Source organism: Sinohyriopsis cumingii, chromosome 8, assembly GCF_028554795.1.
Source record: "Sinohyriopsis cumingii isolate HCF-2022 chromosome 8, ASM2855479v2, whole genome shotgun sequence".
Lineage (NCBI taxonomy): Eukaryota > Metazoa > Mollusca > Bivalvia > Unionida > Unionidae > Sinohyriopsis > Sinohyriopsis cumingii.
Genome location: NC_142968.1, coordinates 15,115,951 through 15,134,896, shown reverse-complemented (window position 1 = coordinate 15,134,896; position 18,946 = coordinate 15,115,951). Strand labels below are relative to the sequence as shown.

Here is an 18,946-nt window from a genome sequence, read left to right as displayed (position 1 = left end):
TAAATACACATTTCATACAATACCAAATTTTCTATAGGATTTCCTCTTAAAGATATTGTTAAATTACCACACGTTAAGTGTTTCAGTTGGCCATTAGCAATCAAATCATAACTGTATCACAGTTTTTAATTGTTGTCATAAAATAATTTTTGAATTCTATACACCAGTGGTTCCTAAAGTGGGCGGTAGGATTACCGGAGGGGGGTGAGGGCGCTAATGCTGAATAAACCTCCTTTCAGGGTAAGGAAAGGAGCGTTGATGATAACCAAGGCCGCGGGGGGGGGGGGGGGGGGGGGGGGGGGGGGCAAATAGTTTTGGAACGACTGCTATAAGCCATTTTAAATTTCCTGGTTAGCGTTATTTAGTATCTGGCACAGGTGTGCACGTTGCTAGGAATGTCGCAAGTACATGTATATAGGTAGGTAGGTGTTTGATAATTAATTTGAGAACTGGGAATGGCAGTGATGAATTATATGTTCAATAATGTGAAAAGTCAGCAAATGTTCATATATCCTTTGTAATGTTGACAAATAATAATGTTTGGCATTGTCTTTTAAATGTGGGCTTCTCGCGAGCTCCCAGCTATATTAGATGGTACACTTTTATTAGAAAAATTTGATATCAGAAAAATTTATTTCAATATTTTAATTTTATTTTTGAATAGGGGATGATCTATACTTGAAGTACTTACCAGAAATCCCGAGCTGGATTTCCAGTGTTCCCAGAAAATGAAACAGGTTTTTCTCCGTTCTTCGGACACAAATCAGAAGCCGGTTTTCTTTCTCAGTAATCTATTGCCAGTAAATTTCCTACTGACATGTGTTTGCTATGTGTATATTGCTATATTGTTTGGACGTGTATGTGTTATTGTGAGGGCTGCTATTCCACACAGTATGTCAATCCAACAGAAAATCTGAAAATTTCATTTATTTTGATAAATGTAATTTCGCCATCCAGGATCCTTTGCGAATGACAAGTCAGGTGACCATATTACGTAAGCGTGAACGGAAACTTTTGAGCACCAATCAGAACATTATAAATCACCACGTGAGCAGCCACATAATCGAACGGTGGAACAAAGCCCTAAATTTCGGCTATTAATAGTGTTGTGGTCGATTATTTAAGCCATAGTTGACTGGAACAAGGAGTGATAAAGGTGATATTGCCAAAGTACCAGGTACTGTACTGTTTGATTATCTACATCTGTATTTAGATACATACTAAAACAAACTCATATTGCAACTTTAATACACTTTTCTAATATGACTTTGTTATGAATTGTCGAATATAGACATATCCTATTATCTAAAGTACTCGACAAAAATCGATACATCATTGGGGCATATATTGAAAAGTTGCATTTTTCTTCCTTCAATAATCTTCCAAACTAACACATCATAAACTAAAGAAAAACATTTCAAATATGATTTTGTTCGACTTCGTTATGACTTTATCGTTGTTTGAATTCAAACTTGTCTCACAATTGTCTAATTTCCGTCATTTAATTCATACGTCATAATTGTGTTGAAAATTGGCCTTTCTATTTGGTTACTTTATTCATCAGTATCATATTGTTCCAGAATGATTTGCATACAACAACGTTGCACATATTATTGAACAGGTGACATCATACCCACAACATCGCCCATCAGTATCAAGACAGATTTGTGGGGTTGATTTCTCGGAGAATATATGAACAATCCAGACGTAGATCTGTAATGTATCCGTTATTTTCACGTGACGTAGCAGCAAATGGGCACTCATAGATCCGCCATTTTGAGTCCCTATCCATTGACAATGTATTAACGACAAGCGTGTTTTCCATAATTCCGATTTGTGGTATTGTCGGGTGTCCAAAAAGATTTAAGCTTCTTTATAGTACCGAAAAGTGTGACGATTATGGTGAAGAAGCAATAAAATTATTGAAAGAAGGACGTTAATTATGGAAGGCGGCTATCAACAGAAGGAGAAGAGTTGTCACAATAATCGCCATTATAAACTATTATTTCCATTATAATATATACAGTATACTAGCATAACATGGTGGGCACTGGTAGATATGTACATTACTTGCACTTGCCACAATACCATTTTTCTTTCGGTACATGTTTTGAGTTTTAAACAACTAGTATGTAACCATACCTTATGGGCAATATTCACTTTAACAAATTATCCTTCTTATATCACCACAAATGCAGTACTTTATGTCGCTCTGAGATTTAATCTCGAGACAGCCATTCCCACAACATTCACAAGAAACGCCATCTGAACTAGCCCCAATCTGGGAGTATATAGTCTTTCATCAACCACTGTTCACCAAGTTTGAAATTGGCATGTTAACTATGAACTATGAACTAATGCAGAGTATTCCATCTTTGCTGTTATTTCATGTTTAGTTCTCTATGCACAGATTGTTTTCAATATTGTCAGAGATGGCTGTGAAATTGTAGTGTGGCATACACATTAATAAAAAATTGGAAGAATTTATTCATGTACGATATCTGTGCCAGAAGAGACTATTTGATTGGCCCCTCGTCTCCCTCTCAAGATAGTATTCTTGTTCCTTGGAAACAGACGTGTCTATATCAAATAATGACTTAGGTTTGAAGTTCTCTGAAAAGTTGTCTCTTAATGATAGAATGGCAGCATTTGGCACATGGTGATAAAGTTCATCCCCAAAACAGGTTCTTATTTGCTGTAGGCGATGGTATGTCTGACGCTGCTTGCTTATCAGATACAACGTGTACAGATTCATTATTTGAAAGTTGAGTACAACATTCCCACCAGTCCTACCATGCATGTGCAATGTGCTGATTCCACACTCCCATCTGTGCCAACAATAACCCATGGCTCTTATTAGTTTCTGTCTGACTCGCACTGAGTGGGTCACCTGGAATTTAGAATGAAGGAAACATAACAAGTTGTAATATATGTTTAATATTCCGTCAGTAGTCTAGCTTTTTGTATTTGTCGAATGTATCCATAAATGTACATGAGGGATGTACACATGTGCTATCAATCAACATTATTAAACATGTGTAGTTACAGCAAACTCACAAAGGGATGAATGGTTCCAATAAATTGAAAATGCTATTATTTTAACTGATTTTAACTCCATAAATCTGTCATCACAAACAACCTACTGCAGTAAGACCATGGTGTTAACTGAGGTTACGTTATTAAAAAGGGGGGAGTGAAAGTACCTTTGCTCTTAACAAATGAACCCCATTTTCTTGTGCAGTATTTCTTGGATATAGCCGTCTTGGAAAAGCTTGTAGGCATCTTTACACCTGTTCTTCAGCCGATCCTTGGTGTACTGATTCTTAAAAATAATCAAAAACTAAAGGTCTACATAGCTGACCTCGGACCATTTTGTCCGATCGTCGCTAAAAGCGCCAGCAGGCAGTTGATATGAATCAAAATGTATTTTATCAGTTTTCTGGATGTATCTCACTAACACCACCCACAAGTAAATCGAGATGAGAAGTATGGATCATATCTTTTGTTGTCTTCTCCATCGTAAATATCAAGGTCAACTATCGATTTGTTTGGATACGTACGTACTTTGGGCACGTTTTGACCTGTTTACAATTTTATGTATCGCATAAATATTATTTATGTATTTGACATTTAGCTTGAATAAAATCAACTTAGACACTTTTAGATTTAAACTGGATTTTTATTTCATGCTATTGACGGTGGATCCCACAATGTCGGAAGGTAAAGATCAAAGGGAAGACGGAAACCCTCGGTTGTCATAAACATGATAGGCGAAACTTTACTACTGTATTTATGTACTTTCAGTTATAGTAAGATGGCGACCATCATGTTGTATGCAAGTATCGTGACGTTTGTGCTGGCAGCTTCTTGGATATCAGCAGCACCAGGCAATCTAACTTCTGTCCAGTGGTTTGAAATCAAACCAGCCAAAGACATCCATTCACTTGGAAAGGCATGGGAAATGTTCAAGACAAACTATCGTGAGTAAATTATTATTACATAAGAACAGTTTAGATCTGATTTTAATCAGATTGGATGAGTTAAATGAATTTATTTAATGCAGTATCTATGGGGAACTTGATCCCTGTCAAAGGGGAATTTGATCTCTATACTTTAGCGTATGACTATTGTGATACCCTTTGTCTATGACTAACTCTTCCCTAAACCGCAGAGTCGAGTCACAAAACATGTATATACGTCATCTTCGTTATCCAAGTTTATGATAACCCTATCTACACATTGGTAGATCGAACTGATATCTTAGTGATTTGTGTCCTATGACATCTATTAGATTTCATGAGTTGCCTCCCTTAGTAGGTAATGCCAACTAACCAATAACATGTTCCAGCGCTCGCCGAAAATAGTTTAGGCAATTGACTTAAAAAGAATACTTTGTAAGTTAAAAATCAAAAGTTTTTTCCATGTACCAGAGGGAAGCCATTACATTTGTATTTGAGTAAAAGGTATCTGTACAAACAGGGACCGGCAGTGAAAAGTTTTGTTTAAATAAGTCCCCCTTGTTTCGATCATGTAGGAACAGTGTTTGAATTGGAACAACTTAATTTTGATTGGATGTGGTGTGGTGGCTTCCGGTCGCATCAAATGAAATTCAGACACGAAGCACAGAAATATCTGCTCGATTCGCCAAGGTGTATATGGGGTTCTCGTATGGGAACTTTGGATAGAGATTATGGTATATATGTATGTGGATGTGTATGATTTGAACAACAAATAAACACAATCCCAGATATATAGTGCAAAAGGCAAGAAGCAAAACAAGGTAAAGACTAGAACTATGACCACAACGATTAAGGCAAAGATGTTCCAAGCAATTCAGATTGCTGATGACCGTCTTCCATACGGGTATATTTTCTAGTATCACTCCCTTGGAGATCATGGTAAGGGGTCAGAGGTCAAATATATCATAATTGCAGCGAAAGTCACACTTCGAAATAACTTTTGAAAACGTGCAGTGATGAAATGAAGACTACTTAATGGATTTTACAATACATGTATCTGGAGGGGGAAAAGGATATGTAGACAAATCTGTGGAAAGTTCTCATAGCGAGCAGCCAATATATTACTACCTCAGAGTTGCCAGGGCATGAAGAAGATTGTCGGTCACAGATTAGTTGAATCGAACATAATTGCCTTGTTAACATTGGGGGTAAATGTGACTGTACCGTTTATAGCCGACTAGATCCAGTCCATTTGCACACTGCACGGTTTCGTAATGCGCCGGCAGATTGGAGTCGCTGCAGTTTTTTTGTTTTTTAAAAAAAGATTTAATAACATATACCCTGATGTGCCACCGCATAATTATTTTGCAATGCAGAACATTGTTTTCGTTTTTTATGTTTGAATTCTGTTTAATCTATTTGCACTTGAATCCCATATATCGCTAATTAATCGTATCGAAAATGATATATCTAAATAGTACGTGCTGATTGTTTTTCCATGTTGGAAAATAGGAAGAGTTAGAATACAGACATAATTAGAAGAGCACATGAAGGCATTAAATTATACAAATAGATCGATACACGAATCGGTAGACATTAATGTATACAAATAGATCGATACACGAATCGGTAGCCATTAAAGTATACAAATAGATCGATACAAGACTCGGTAGACATTAATGTATACAAATAGACATTTTACACCTGATACCATGTTTGATCCTGATAGGATAGGTGTCACTCATCTAAATTTGATGTCCTCCTGTTACTTCATCATGTGTCGACATCCGAGCTGTAGCAACTGAAACCATAAATATCTGCGATATAGCAACTGATAAATAAACATCGGAGCTGTAGAAACTGAAGAAACAAATATCCGAGCTGTAGAAATTGAAACAAAATATAAAAATAAAAGCTCATTACTGTGCACAGCCGAATAAAAACATCTACACTGAATATCAAAATCCTTAGCGTACTACTAAAAGTTAACCACCAATATAGGGATTTTTTGAGGAAAAGAGCATCATTTGTATGGTAAACGTAGAAAATGCATGCTTATGAAATATTTCTCAGAGTATTTGTATTCCTAACGCATATTTCTAAAACCAAATACATTACTTTGTTTTAAATTTATGTACATTGACGATTTTGTAATTCTCATTCCAGACAAGCTGTATGAGAGCACAGAGGAGGAAGCATACAGACGCTCTATTTTTGCTGATAACATGAAAAAAATTGATTTCCACAACCAGAAATACAAGAAAGGAGAGACCACTTACTGGATGGGACTGAACCACTTTTCAGATCTGGTATAGACATTGTTGTTTTCTGATAACGATGCAATGCTATGTAGAAACTATTACGTATTTTAACATGCCTGGTAAAATCTAAGTGAGCTTACGACATGGTCGGCAGTTTAGAATCCATCCGTCTTCCGGTTTTGTTTTAAATTTTGCCTTATGGATGCTCTGTACCCTCTAATATAATCGTTTTATTGCAACCCTGTGTTTCAACAATTTTATTTAGAAATTGTTTCGGTTTGTATCAGTACTGAGTAATTTTCAATGGGAGTTTGATATCTTGCAGAATCTGTACACTACAATGAAAACATCTTCCATCTGAATAGCTTTATCAATAGTGAATAAATCCAGGCATTGCTTTTCAAGTCAGAATTCTGAAAATACTGCTGTTGTATGTGGCTTTGGAATCTATATAAGCTAACTTAACATCCGATCCAATTAAAAATTGTGTTAATTGATCAATTACTAAAAATAATTGACCCAAGGAAATGAAATAAACCTTAGTATTATATATTCAGAAATCAGAAGAGTTCAGAGCGCTACATACTGGCTGTGTAAAGATGAGACGCAATCTAGGAGATTTCAACTGCAGTACGTTCCTAGCCCCACATAATATGGTGTTGCCTGACATGGTCGACTGGACAGAGAAGGGATACGTAACACCTGTAAAAAATCAGGTAAACATTTGCACAGCACTCTAAGTGACAGACATTATTTGTATGTTCGCGGTAAGCAAGGAACGGCATAGGCTCATGGGTTAAAACTACTTCCTGTGTTCCGATTCCTCAGTCTGAGTATCAAACTTCAAAACTCTTTCCTAGTTACCGGATGCACTAGGAAAGTATGAGCTCAGATGTTCAAACTTTGTCCTTGTACTACTTTCCGGATGCACTAGAAAAGGCTGGATTCAAGTGTTCAAGCTTTTTCTTTGGATTCCGGGTACTCTAACAAACTTGTATACATAGTTGCATAAAGTTAGGTGCAAAAAAAGATGTTTTGTTATGACCAAAAAGATCTGTTTTAAATTTTAGATTCAATTTCAATGTTTGATTTTAGATGACATTACTGAAGTATGTATGCAAAAATCACCCTGTTTTTGTAAGAACATAAAGAAAATGCCAACGAAAGCATTTCGTTTTTAAAACTATTGTTAGAATAATAATCTGCATCTTGTAAAACATATCACCATTTATTACTTATTCTTTACAATGTCAATTTCTTAAAAACTGATACAAGCTCTGTATTGCACTGTAACGAGTAAATTCATAGCAAAAACACAGTTTAGGAACAAAATGAGAATAACTCATTTTCATGTTGACACATAGAGCTGTAACTTATTTGGTTTCTTATATAACTGATTGTTTTGAAACCATATTTAAATATGGTAGGATGCTGTCATTGTACATGTCTCACCTTGCGTTTGAAATTACGCAACACCTGTCCACCGATCTGACGCCGAATTTGTTATGGTCGGGTTGACAAATAGTTGCTGTGGTCAGCTCAAAATGCTACAAATTCATGAAAAGAAAGTCTGGAGTATTAGGCAATGTTCTACAGATCCAGACACTGTCAAAGAGGTAAGCCCACCAAGAGAGAAATTTAGGAAGAGTAAGGAACATTGACGGCTCTTCCAGGTGGCTTGAAAAACCCGTCTTTAAAAAAAAGTCGAGACTATGTTATTACAGGAAGACAGCTTAATAAAGGCTCATTCTAAAATTCGATAGCATGGAGGAAAGTTGCTCCATATCGGGATATGATTGGTGGGTTAGCGCTGGTATCTCACTGACACTGTGAATGGTGATTCATGTTTTGGAAAAATATACGAAGTCGACGCATACCAAACAAATCGACTGTATGTGAAATAGTCTTCAGACATATTTTAATTTACTTATAATTTTAATTTACTTATAGTACAAATGTAAACGCAATAGCAATTCCAGAACGAGGAGTTAAAAAATGGTCATGGTTTAAAATAAAATATCATAAAATATCGGTTTTTCAATGTCTGCTGTTTCCTATGTGACTTATGTGGGGTTTTTTAAGACATGTTATAACCATTTTTAGGTGTCATACCTAACGTGACTTATGTGTATGAAGACATGTTATAACCATTTTTAGGTGTCATACCTAACGTGACTTATGTGTATGAAGACATGTTATAACCATTTTTAGGTGTCATACCTAACGTGACTTATGTGTATGAAGACATGTTATAACCATTTTTAGGTGTCATACCTAACGTGACTTATGTGTATGAAGACATGTTATAACCATTTTTAGGTGTCATACCTAACGTGACTTGTGTGTATGAAGACATGTTATAAACATTTTTAAGTGTCTTTCCTAATGTGACTTATGTGTATGAAGACATGTTATAAACATTTTCTATCCAATCTTTACAGGGACGGTGTGGCTCCTGCTGGGCATTCAGTACTGTGAGTATATGTAAAAGCTTTACAATTCAAAACAGCTGCTGGATGATAGATTCCCAGTCTCCTTGAACGCTGCTATAACCCATCTCGTTCATCAGTAACTGTAAATTATATTTCTTGCATGTCAGCATCAATCAAAAAAGGAGATAATTTTTGTGACACCTATTTTATAGCAAAGTGTGGACCTTATATGGGCTATTTTGTTGTTGAAATAACACATTTTTAAGTCAGTAAATGTACTTATGTGTATCTGTACAGGTTGGAGGCTGGTCTTAATAATGACACGACAATGCTCCAGACCTTGTGTATCAGCTTGATTCCGAGAAATTGTACTTACAGTATAATTGCCTTCAAGTGAAGTTTTCATTCAGTTGCACACAACAATTGTATTTATTCACAATACAATAACAAACCAATTATGTTTCATAGATTCTTTTCTACAGAAGATCCGTTTTAATTGTTTGAAGAGTCGGAAAGGGAACCGTGTGAGTGAACAACGCTAGTGACATCTAAATAATAAAGGTTCAGGCACATGTGCAATGTTCTCTAGCTTGTCTTGGTAAGTTAAGCAAACGAGTTTCCAGTCGGATACCTGTATATATAGGGGAAATAAATCCGTCCAGAATTTACGGATAGGAGTTTATGATAAGGACAATGGTCATATGACATGCATAGTCCATACAAAAAAAACAACAACTTGTATTATAATTTCTATTATCATTTTCAGACAGGTGCTTTGGAGGGTCAGAACTTCCGTAAGACCGGTAAACTGGTCTCGCTTAGTGAACAGCAACTGGTGGATTGTTCCCAAGCCTTCGAAAACATGGGGTGCAAAGGCGGTATTATGGACAACACGTTTGCGTACATCAAGAAGTATGGCATTGAGAATGAGGATGCATATCCATACACAGCATCGGTATAGTATTCTTTTCTCTTGTCTTGCCTCCGTTAAAGTATAGTGCAACATGCAAATTACTATCATGGCATACGTATCACTATCATGATATGCGAATCCTATCATGACGTTATCACTATCATGATCTGCGTATCATGATATCATGACATTCGTATCACTATCATGATCTGCGTATCAATATTACAATCGGCACACGTGCATCTTAAGATTTTGTATAAACTGTTTTGAAGGTTGGTACATTATTATGCATTATGCCACTGAGATAATCATTTATGCAAAATGAATATTGTTTGTTGTGGTTTTAAATGTTTAGATTATAGTTTATTTAGCTGATGTCGAACCGTAACTATTAGAATTATAAAGCATGTCACGGAACATCACAGCAAATGTTTAGCGTTGTCTCGTGCCACGTGGTTGTCTTTCACAACTTTGTATCTTTCTCCCAAATATGCATACATCTTCTTAACCCAATATGACCTAATGTGACAGTTCAAAATGCGGACTCCATTAATCAGATTTCCTCTTCCAAACACGGTTGCATATTGATTTTCGTTGATGTTAGAGTTTATTTCATTGACTCTTTGATGATAGATTTTTTTCTTCTTGTATGGATATTGATGGGAAATGAGAAAATATGATAGCCGGCAGCCATGGATGAAACGCAGAATTTTCGTTGTTATATCTCACATTTATAGTACTATTACATTATGTCATAGCAGATCTGAATCTATTCCGCTCAGTCCTGGACATAATATGAGTAGATATTGTTCATATTTCATTAACTGGTGTGTTTTGTAAGGAAGTGATATTGATTTGTACTCGAATAGCCACATTTAGAGTGAAACAAGAATGTATTTCAAGAGATGGATCTAAATGTTCCAAATGTAAATGGATCATGTCAGTAGTAGTGAACCTAAAACATTCACCACATCTAGAAAAAATAAATGGGAAAAAGATGATTTCTGGATGGATTTATACTAAATTGGGAAGTCTCATCTGCATTACTGGCATTCATTAATTGTGTCTTGAAAACAGGATGGAGACTGCGTGTATGATGCCTCCAAAATAGTGACAAAGGACACCGGCTGTGTGGATATCAAAAGTGGTAGTGAATCAGCCCTTCAAGAAGCTGTTGCGACCGTCGGACCAGTTTCCGTAGCTATTGATGCCAATCATGACTCGTTCATGCACTATGCAGGAGGTAAATAAAACGATCAAATTATCGCTTCACCTTTGAACCTTCGTCATGATAGAGACAGTCTGATGAAAATGAAAGGAACTCTAACATACACCAATGTTAGGTTCTATTCTGACGACCTTTTGATTCGTAAAGTAAATTACATCTTTCACATTTATGAAAGTGACATACGCCATTCAGAATATTTCGTTTGTAATGGCACATTTCTCTTAAGCAAAATGTGACACTCTATCTGAAAGGTCGACAGAATATGAACCCATATAGTTGTCTGTAAACTATACATATTATTACGTAAATCTTTTTCTTTAACCAGACTGGGTATATATATATATATATATATATATATATATATATATATATATATATATATATATATATATATATAGTTTTTTAGTCAGACTAGGTGTAGAGATAGCGTTTTCTAATCTCATTTGCAACAAATTTGGTAGATCTCGTCTTCTAGTCTCATTTTAATCAGATTAGATGTATAGTTCGCTTTTTGTAATCGCATTTCCCACGATACAGGAAAATCAGCAAAAAGGGAAGAGAAATTAAAATTTTTTCCCCGACCGTGAACTTCACAAATATTGATGGAAGTCGGGGAAAAACCATGGAATTTTCCGTCACTACTTAACGCCCAAACAATGACGTAAATGAGTAGTAAGTAAATTGATCGTCAGTTAAGTTTATCAAGCTCTAACCAAAATATTTGGAGGGTGCTTTGTTGGTGCTTGCAATAAACATATATTCAGAGTCAATCCAAATGCTCAGTGGATTAGATTAGCCTAGTAGACTTTTATTTTAAAACTAAGCTCATTATCTGTATATTTCGTTACACAGAAGGTATGAAAACCAGTCTATCATCACAAGAGGTATCTGACTTTCATTTAATATAATTTAATTTCTGTACAACATTAAAAAAGAGTTTATTGTTGATATCACTATTGGACTTCCGATTTCGTCGTTTGAGCTTTGTGAAGTCATGTGACTAGTAATGCAAATGGCGAGTACATGGTCAGGTTTCATCTATGCCGTAGTTTCGTCTAGTCTGTCAGCTGATTAAAGACTAAATGTTTATAATACTTGCCATTTCTGAGAAAATAATTCATTTTCAAACAGTGTAATGTATGTTTGAGTCTATATAACATAAGTTTACATTTGCTAGTCCCACTGGTAAACGGCTACGCACGGTGGCGACAAATTCCAAATTTTCGATATGCAATTGCAATGACCCCAAACCCCAACATAAATGTCCAAATATGAACAATGGGGTGGGAATATTCGGAGGAAACCCGGATTAGAAAACAGACTGATATTTTTTTAAAGCCAAATTTGTACTTGTTGAATCTCAGAGCTGAAATGAGAAATTGTCGTCCCTTGTATTATATATAGAAAAAAACAATACAAGCCCCTTTATTAAAACATGCTTGGGGTTGTTTAACGAATTACAAGAAGACAAGTTGATTCTACAGAATAATCAGCCCTTGTTTCTACAACAGCATATACATTTGACGGTCTTTTGTAAAAATAAAATGTTATTCAAATGATGGATTTTTAACCAGATCGTCTTAAGGAGATCATGTTTGAAAAATGTTTGGATTTTAATGGCACAGATAAATTCTTTTTGTTACAAGACAAGATTTTAATTATTTGCGTTCATTGTTTGTTTTTTTTTAATATACTTTAATTCGAAATATTTACTTTATATAAGATGCATATATATAGAATTTTTTAGAATTAAGGTTTGAAAGGAAACACAACGAATTTATGTTCATTATGTTGTTCCCACTTTGCAACATAATGCAGGTCAGCAAAATAATGTTAGAATTTTTACTCTGTACATTGAAATGACTTTACATGCTAATGCCAATTTATAGGAATATTATCAAACTTATTTTGTGTGATACATTTTGTGGTTTTGTATACGATCATCTTTTCTGACTTTAAGTTAGATGTTTTGGAGAGTCTTGCAAGAGAAACATCTTTAAATTTAGAAAATGTATGTTTTATAATCTAAAATGTCCTTTAATAATGGTCATATTTGAACCTTGAAAAAAGATTCATCCAGGAAAAACCCTGGAAATTTATCTTAAGACAAACGTGGGAACCGTGTTTTAATCAGATTGGGTATATAGATCAGTTTGTGGTCTCATTTAGTTGTCACTATTGTTGATAGATACTTATTTGTCAAGTTGCTTTTTGCAATCTGCATTTTTGTATTCATCTAGTTTGATACTTTTCACTCATACTGACCTCAGCTATTAATGATACGTAGCTAAGGAAGGTAACTCTCGCAAACGCATTTCTTTTAGTAATTAGCAACACTGATTGAGCTAACATTCAAGTCTGAGCATTCAGTGTTATCTTATTCAAGTACACTAAATTTATAAAATTTCAGGAGTGTTTCAAGATCCATTTTGCGGCCCAACAGAACTGGACCATGCCGTTCTACTTGTTGGATATGGCATATATGACGGTGAAGAGTACTGGCTTGTAAAGAATAGGTTAGACCATGTTAGATTCAATATCGTCTGCTTCTATCGATCCATTGCCATTGGAATTCAAGACATTAACATTTATGCAAGTTCGATTTGGTGCATGGATGGCTTGATCAGCAAGATCATGAGAAGGCAGATACTTCTCAATTCTCAATATTATCAATGACATCTTGAAGAAGCACGTATTAAGACGAAACTATTTAACCAGTCTGTAGATGCCAGATTACTGAGGGACTGGTTTAGATAAGTTCATTGAATACACACATTTTTAAATAAATCACAAAGCTCCATTTATAAACATCGTAGCAGCCTGATAAATTACCATGTGCATTAAAATTTCATCTGTCCTGTCAATAATTTCGTAAAACTTATAAATTATTCTTACAGAAAGAATATAAAATCTACTGTTCAAATTTTAATTTCAATACAATCGTCAGGAACGACATTAAAAGAGCGTTATCGTTGTTTTCACGTGACGTCACAAAACGTCCGCCATGTTGAGTCCCTAGCCCCGCAAACCGGCATCTAATAACATTGTTCTTCCCGCATAATTACGAAGACACGTCTCATTTTGTGCGTAAGAATATAATAATACATCGCATTTTGTTATTCCTGTCAACTGCACGAGACAGAATGCGTGACTTCTCTACTTGTTTTCTTCAAGTAAAACATTTCAATTTCAACCATCTTTGTTCTTTCATAAACGCATTAGATCGATCAGTAAATAAACGCATACACAAATGAATACATAAACAAGTAAAAACATGTAATGATTTTCAATTTTCGTGGGCTGAAATCAATCATTTGGTTATCGTTTAAGTTAAAAAGCTAATTGTTAATATATAATTTCATATTTCTAAAAGCATTTCAGGAATACTTCGTTTTGACATTCGACACAAAGTCATGTTCCGTTAGGCACGTGTTTCGTTTGAACACAATGAAGAACACTTGAATGGCTATCGCTTTGATTCAATATCATCCTACATCCATCAACCACATACAATATCTGACCATACTAATTAAATTGGTTTGTCAACTGTCTATGGCACAAACACTTGACGCGAAAAGAATTTGTACATACATTTTCTGGCATAAAACACATGTTATTAAATTTTCAATCGTAACTGATATTGAATCCCTAAAATCATTGTCCGGAAATACTCTTTCAAGATGACAAGATTAGGGATATGATACTAAACACTTTAAAAATGTCAGTATTGTCTGTTTGTAAAAATAAAATAAAAATGACAATATTTCTATTTGATAGCAATTTGCACGATTACGGTTCAACTTCACTATTCTGTCTTTCGAGGTAAGCAAGGGAACTTAAGCTTTATTTTTATTTTCATGCTATAGGACAATTTCAAGTATAATCTATTTATCCTTTCGATGAAGTAAATGTCCTTGTCGACAGTTAAATCAGACTAATATCTTGAATATACACGATGACTAATGTTGACAAAGGTTTGTTAGGGACTCAAGATGGCGGCGCAAGGAGCGCGCGCGTTGCATTGTGGGTAATTGCGTACTCAATAGTGACGTCTGTGAAAACAACACATAGAGTTGATAAGCTGATTAAGATAAATTCACTTGTCTTTCCTAGAGTTTACGCTGATTCACCCCTTTTCTCTTTTTATGTCTCTAACGAACCCAACTAGATCAGTTCTTCTATTATATATATATTGCATTCCATGATCTTCATTATGTATTATTTTTGTTATTATTCCACTGATATTATTATTATCATTAGTAGTAGTAGTAGTATATATATATTATATATAAAGTTTTAAACTTAAGTAACAAGATAAGGTAAACCCAACAGGCATTACAATTTCCAAAACATAAGTTTATTTAAATAAATATAAAAATAAAGTGAAAGAAATTTTCTTCTCAACGACACTGTCATAGAGTGAAACAGAATATGTCGTGCGTGTATTCTCATTACAGTATATAGTTGTATATATGCACCACATCAACATAATCTGATTTACTGGAAGGTTATCGGACAATTACATCGTATTATTTTGAAAGATTATAACCTTCTCAAACTAATGAACCAAACAACAATTAGGGCGCGCATGAGAGTTCTACAGGACCGACACACTCCTAATTCCACGTCTTGTTTGTGACCTCCATTCAAATTAATGCGTGACGTATTTGACCTAAAACGTTGTTAACTTGACCTTAGCGATTGGCCTTAGTTTATGAATGAGGTTCCTACAACGTAGTTTATATGTACTTTATTATAGTGCTAGCCAGCTACTGAATTAAAGAACTAAAATATAAATGTCATAAACCCAATTTTTAAAATTAAAACCACTAAATTTTAAATTAAATGGTTGATACAGATATCCGTAACAGTTCTATGGAAATTATTAAATCTCATGATTGTTTAGATCATTTGTACCGATGTTTACTTGTCAAATAATAATAATAATAATAATAATAATAATAATAATGGTGTTCACCTGAGCCTACATGTACTAATGCTTTGTATTGACAATAGTACAGTATCCTTATGGACTTTACATAGATAATAGTACAGTATAATTGTAGACTTTACATAAACAATTGTCCAGTATTAGTATGGACTTTTTTTAAATAGACAATAATACATTATCATTATGGACTTTACATAGACACCAGTACATTATAATTATAGACTTTACATAAACAATTATAGAGTATCATTATGGACTTCACAGACAATTGTACAGTATTAAAATGGACTCTAATATTTTACAGTTGGGGCGAAGATTGGGGAGTTAAAGGATATGTCATGATAGCCAGAAACAAGGAAAATATGTGTGGTATTGCTACAGAAGCCAGTTATCCATTAGTATAGATAAAAGAGCACAGGTGAGCTTGATTAGTAGTTATGTGTTGGATTGGGGTTGGGGAAGGAGGGAGAGAAGGTTGTGTTTGTTTTTTTTAGCTGCAAGTTTAACACACTATTGGTTAAACATCATGCAGAGAAAACGGGAGTTATCTGTCTCTAATTAACCACTAGCGTATTTGGTCAGCGTGAGCTATCGGTTTCTAATTAACCACTAGCGTATTTGGTCAGTGTGAGCTATTTGGATGATGTCCATTATCTGCCTTTGTCTGTTTAACCACTAGTGTATTTGTCCAGTGTCAACCTACCTGTCCAGTGTCCAGATCTATATTTATTTGTATTTAGCCATTATGCGTTATCAAACAATGTGGACTATTTGCTTTCTGTAACTATTAGTGCATTTAGATAGACCGACATACCTGGTTAATGTTAGTCAGCTATCTGCTTCTCATTAACTAATTGTGCATTGGGCGCCAGTATCTGTATCCACTAACCAGCCAGTATCTGTATCCACTAACAAGCCAGTATTTGTATCCACTAACCAGCCAGTATATGTATCCACTAATCAGCCAGTATATGTATCCACTGACCAGTCAGTATCTGTATCCAGTAACAAGCCAGTAGCTGTATTCACTAACCAGCCAGAATATGTATCCACTAACTAGCCAGTATCTGTATCCACTAACCAGCCAGAATATGTATCCACTAACTAACCAGTCACGCCGGAACTCTAGACAGTCGCGGGCTCAGATCAAAAGTGTCGGATTGAATGCGTACATTCGTTTCCCCGATTACTGTATTACAGATCTGTCCCAATGTAAACCAATTTGCAGATTCAGAAAAATGAAATCACTGAAAGTGGAACATCAGAAGTCATGTAAATACAATGTACAGTTTTTCCCAGTTACAGATTCAGCCTTGTTTTGCCAACACTCGTACGTGTGACAGTCTTTGTATTCAAGTGAACCCAATGCACTAAAATAAAAATTCAAAGAATGATACTTCCTTTTGTGTCAGTTATTGTATACCTGTTTGTGTGTTATAAACCTAGAAAGGGATAATGTTGCCACGTCCACATTTTACTTTCGTTTTATTTCCTTTCCGTTTGGATTTTATATATTGTCTCATCGTTTTTTTGTTTATGGTGTTAGAAATGCATTTAGATTGTGTTTATCACTCATCCATCCATTCCTTTTTTTTTTTCCTTCTCGTTTCGAATACATTTACCGAACTGTTATTTCTAAACGGAAATAACACTGTCTTGATATTATTAAAACGTGACATGGCAAATACATTAATCCAAAAGACAATATTGAATTTATGATGAATCCAAATTTAACCGCAAGTGCAAATTCATGTAATACATTCACGTTTCGTCCATTTTTGTATATCATTCATAGCTACACATTCAGTGTTTCCAATTTGCACTCAAAATGGAATATCATAGCGTCCATTCTGCATTTTGTATCCATTGTGTATTTGCATTCCATTTTCCCTTCATAGATAACATTCCGTTCCAGGGTCTGTGTGCAACCAAATTTAAGAAATTATTTAATATAGACAACAGTATTTCATGGATCTTACAAATGATTCTGGAAATGTCTTCGGATAAAGGTACACAAAGAAGCTGGGCAGTCATTATATCAGGAATGGTGGGACTGGGGCATATCACGATTTTAGTAAAACTCTTAAGAAACATTTGAGAAGTTATATTCATGCATCTGTTTTGTTATTTTTCAGATAAGACCAGCGATAATGTACAGCAGTGGAAGGCTTGGACAATGACCTAAATACAAGACAGTACCATAGACAAAGCATAAAGCAAATAAGAAATTTCTTAAATATGAGTTGTCTCCGAAAGCAAGTCTTTACACTGAAGTGTAGACACTGTACTTGTAAAGACACTGTACTTGTGCAGACACTGTACTTGTGTATAGCATCCTTTCAATGGAAACTTTTTAAGCTGTCTTATCCAGAAATGAAGCTGCTGAGCTTTGTTGTTAAAAGTGAACCTGCCGATATTAGTAATTATTGCTGTAGGAAAGGTTTTGTTTTGTGATTGCATTTTTCCCAAAACATCTTACAGTAATGAGCATTTTCTACGTAAACACATCTAATTTTTACCGCATAATACCAGATGCCTTTAGAAAATTTTTAGAATCATTTTACTATCCTTATTGTCTTTCTTGCTGTAGGAAAGGTTTTGTTTTGTGATTGCATTTTCCCAAAACAACTTACAGTATAATGATCATTTTCTATGTAAACACAACTAATCTTTACCGCATAATACCAGATCACTTTAGAAATATTTTAGAATCATTTTACCATCCTTATTGTCATTTTTTTCTCTTCATATTTGAACTTGTTTGTTTCATGCATATAGCCTGCACATAATGTATGCATACAACTTATGTAAAAAAATTTTTTTTACAACTTTGATACCTCGAAATAAAGATATTTTTGACATCTAATTTTGTTAATATTTATAATGACCTTTAGTTTATATATGTTTGTAACATTGTAAGTCAAAAGTGTATATTGAACGTTCCATAATGTTTGCAATTTTCCTTTATAAAATTTAGGAAGTGAAATAAAATAGAAAAGGCTAAAAAGTGAAAAGCTGACTGGATGAAGCAGCCGTTCTTTGACAATTTTCATCAAATAAATATGCCATGGAAAATCAGTAGCAATGATAAAAGTTATAAACAATTATAAAATCTTTGGACACCCTCGGATTTTGCCCCTAGTGCAGTATGTTGTACATTTATCAAAACCGTCATTTACACCTGTGGGCAAACATCGAGGTT

At 34.7% G+C, this 18,946-nt stretch overlaps 1 protein-coding gene and 1 long non-coding RNA gene across 3 annotated transcripts; one reads left to right on the top strand and one right to left on the bottom strand.

Annotated features, from left to right (window-relative positions):
- The first annotated feature begins 1,073 nt into the window (after positions 1–1,073).
- LOC149793025 (digestive cysteine proteinase 2-like) lies at positions 1,074–18,000 on the top strand. Of its 2 annotated transcripts, XM_089966906.1 has the most exons (10): positions 1,074–1,177; positions 3,805–3,980; positions 6,126–6,268; positions 6,778–6,936; positions 8,662–8,694; positions 9,419–9,607; positions 10,643–10,808; positions 13,204–13,309; positions 16,049–16,162; positions 17,880–18,000. In XM_089966906.1, the coding sequence occupies exons 2-9, from the start codon at positions 3,815–3,817 to the stop codon at positions 16,146–16,148; spliced, it is 1,062 nt and encodes a 353-aa protein (XP_089823032.1). In that variant the 5' UTR covers positions 1,074–1,177; positions 3,805–3,814; the 3' UTR covers positions 16,149–16,162; positions 17,880–18,000. The 2 variants fall into 2 exon arrangements, with proteins under 2 accessions (XP_089823032.1, XP_089823031.1); XM_089966905.1 differs by lacking the exon at positions 1,074–1,177 and having other exon boundaries at positions 3,332–3,980.
- Positions 1,176–6,924, bottom strand: LOC149793026 (uncharacterized). The gene is made up of 4 exons (XR_016422695.1): positions 6,807–6,924; positions 5,671–5,760; positions 3,204–3,322; positions 1,176–2,890 (listed from the first exon to the last, which is right to left on the bottom strand). It is a non-coding gene; the product is annotated as an uncharacterized LOC149793026 (long non-coding RNA).
- Positions 18,001–18,946: the final 946 nt, after the last annotated feature.

Coding starts and splice junctions, on each gene's coding strand:
- LOC149793025 (XM_089966905.1), top strand. CDS start 3,764: ATGATAGGCGAAACTTTACTACTGTATTTATGTACTTTCAGTTATAGT. Junction 10,809..13,203: donor GTTCATGCACTATGCAGGAG/GTAAATAAAACG, acceptor ATAAAATTTCAG/GAGTGTTTCAAGATCCATTT. Junction 13,310..16,048: donor TACTGGCTTGTAAAGAATAG/GTTAGACCATGT, acceptor AATATTTTACAG/TTGGGGCGAAGATTGGGGAG.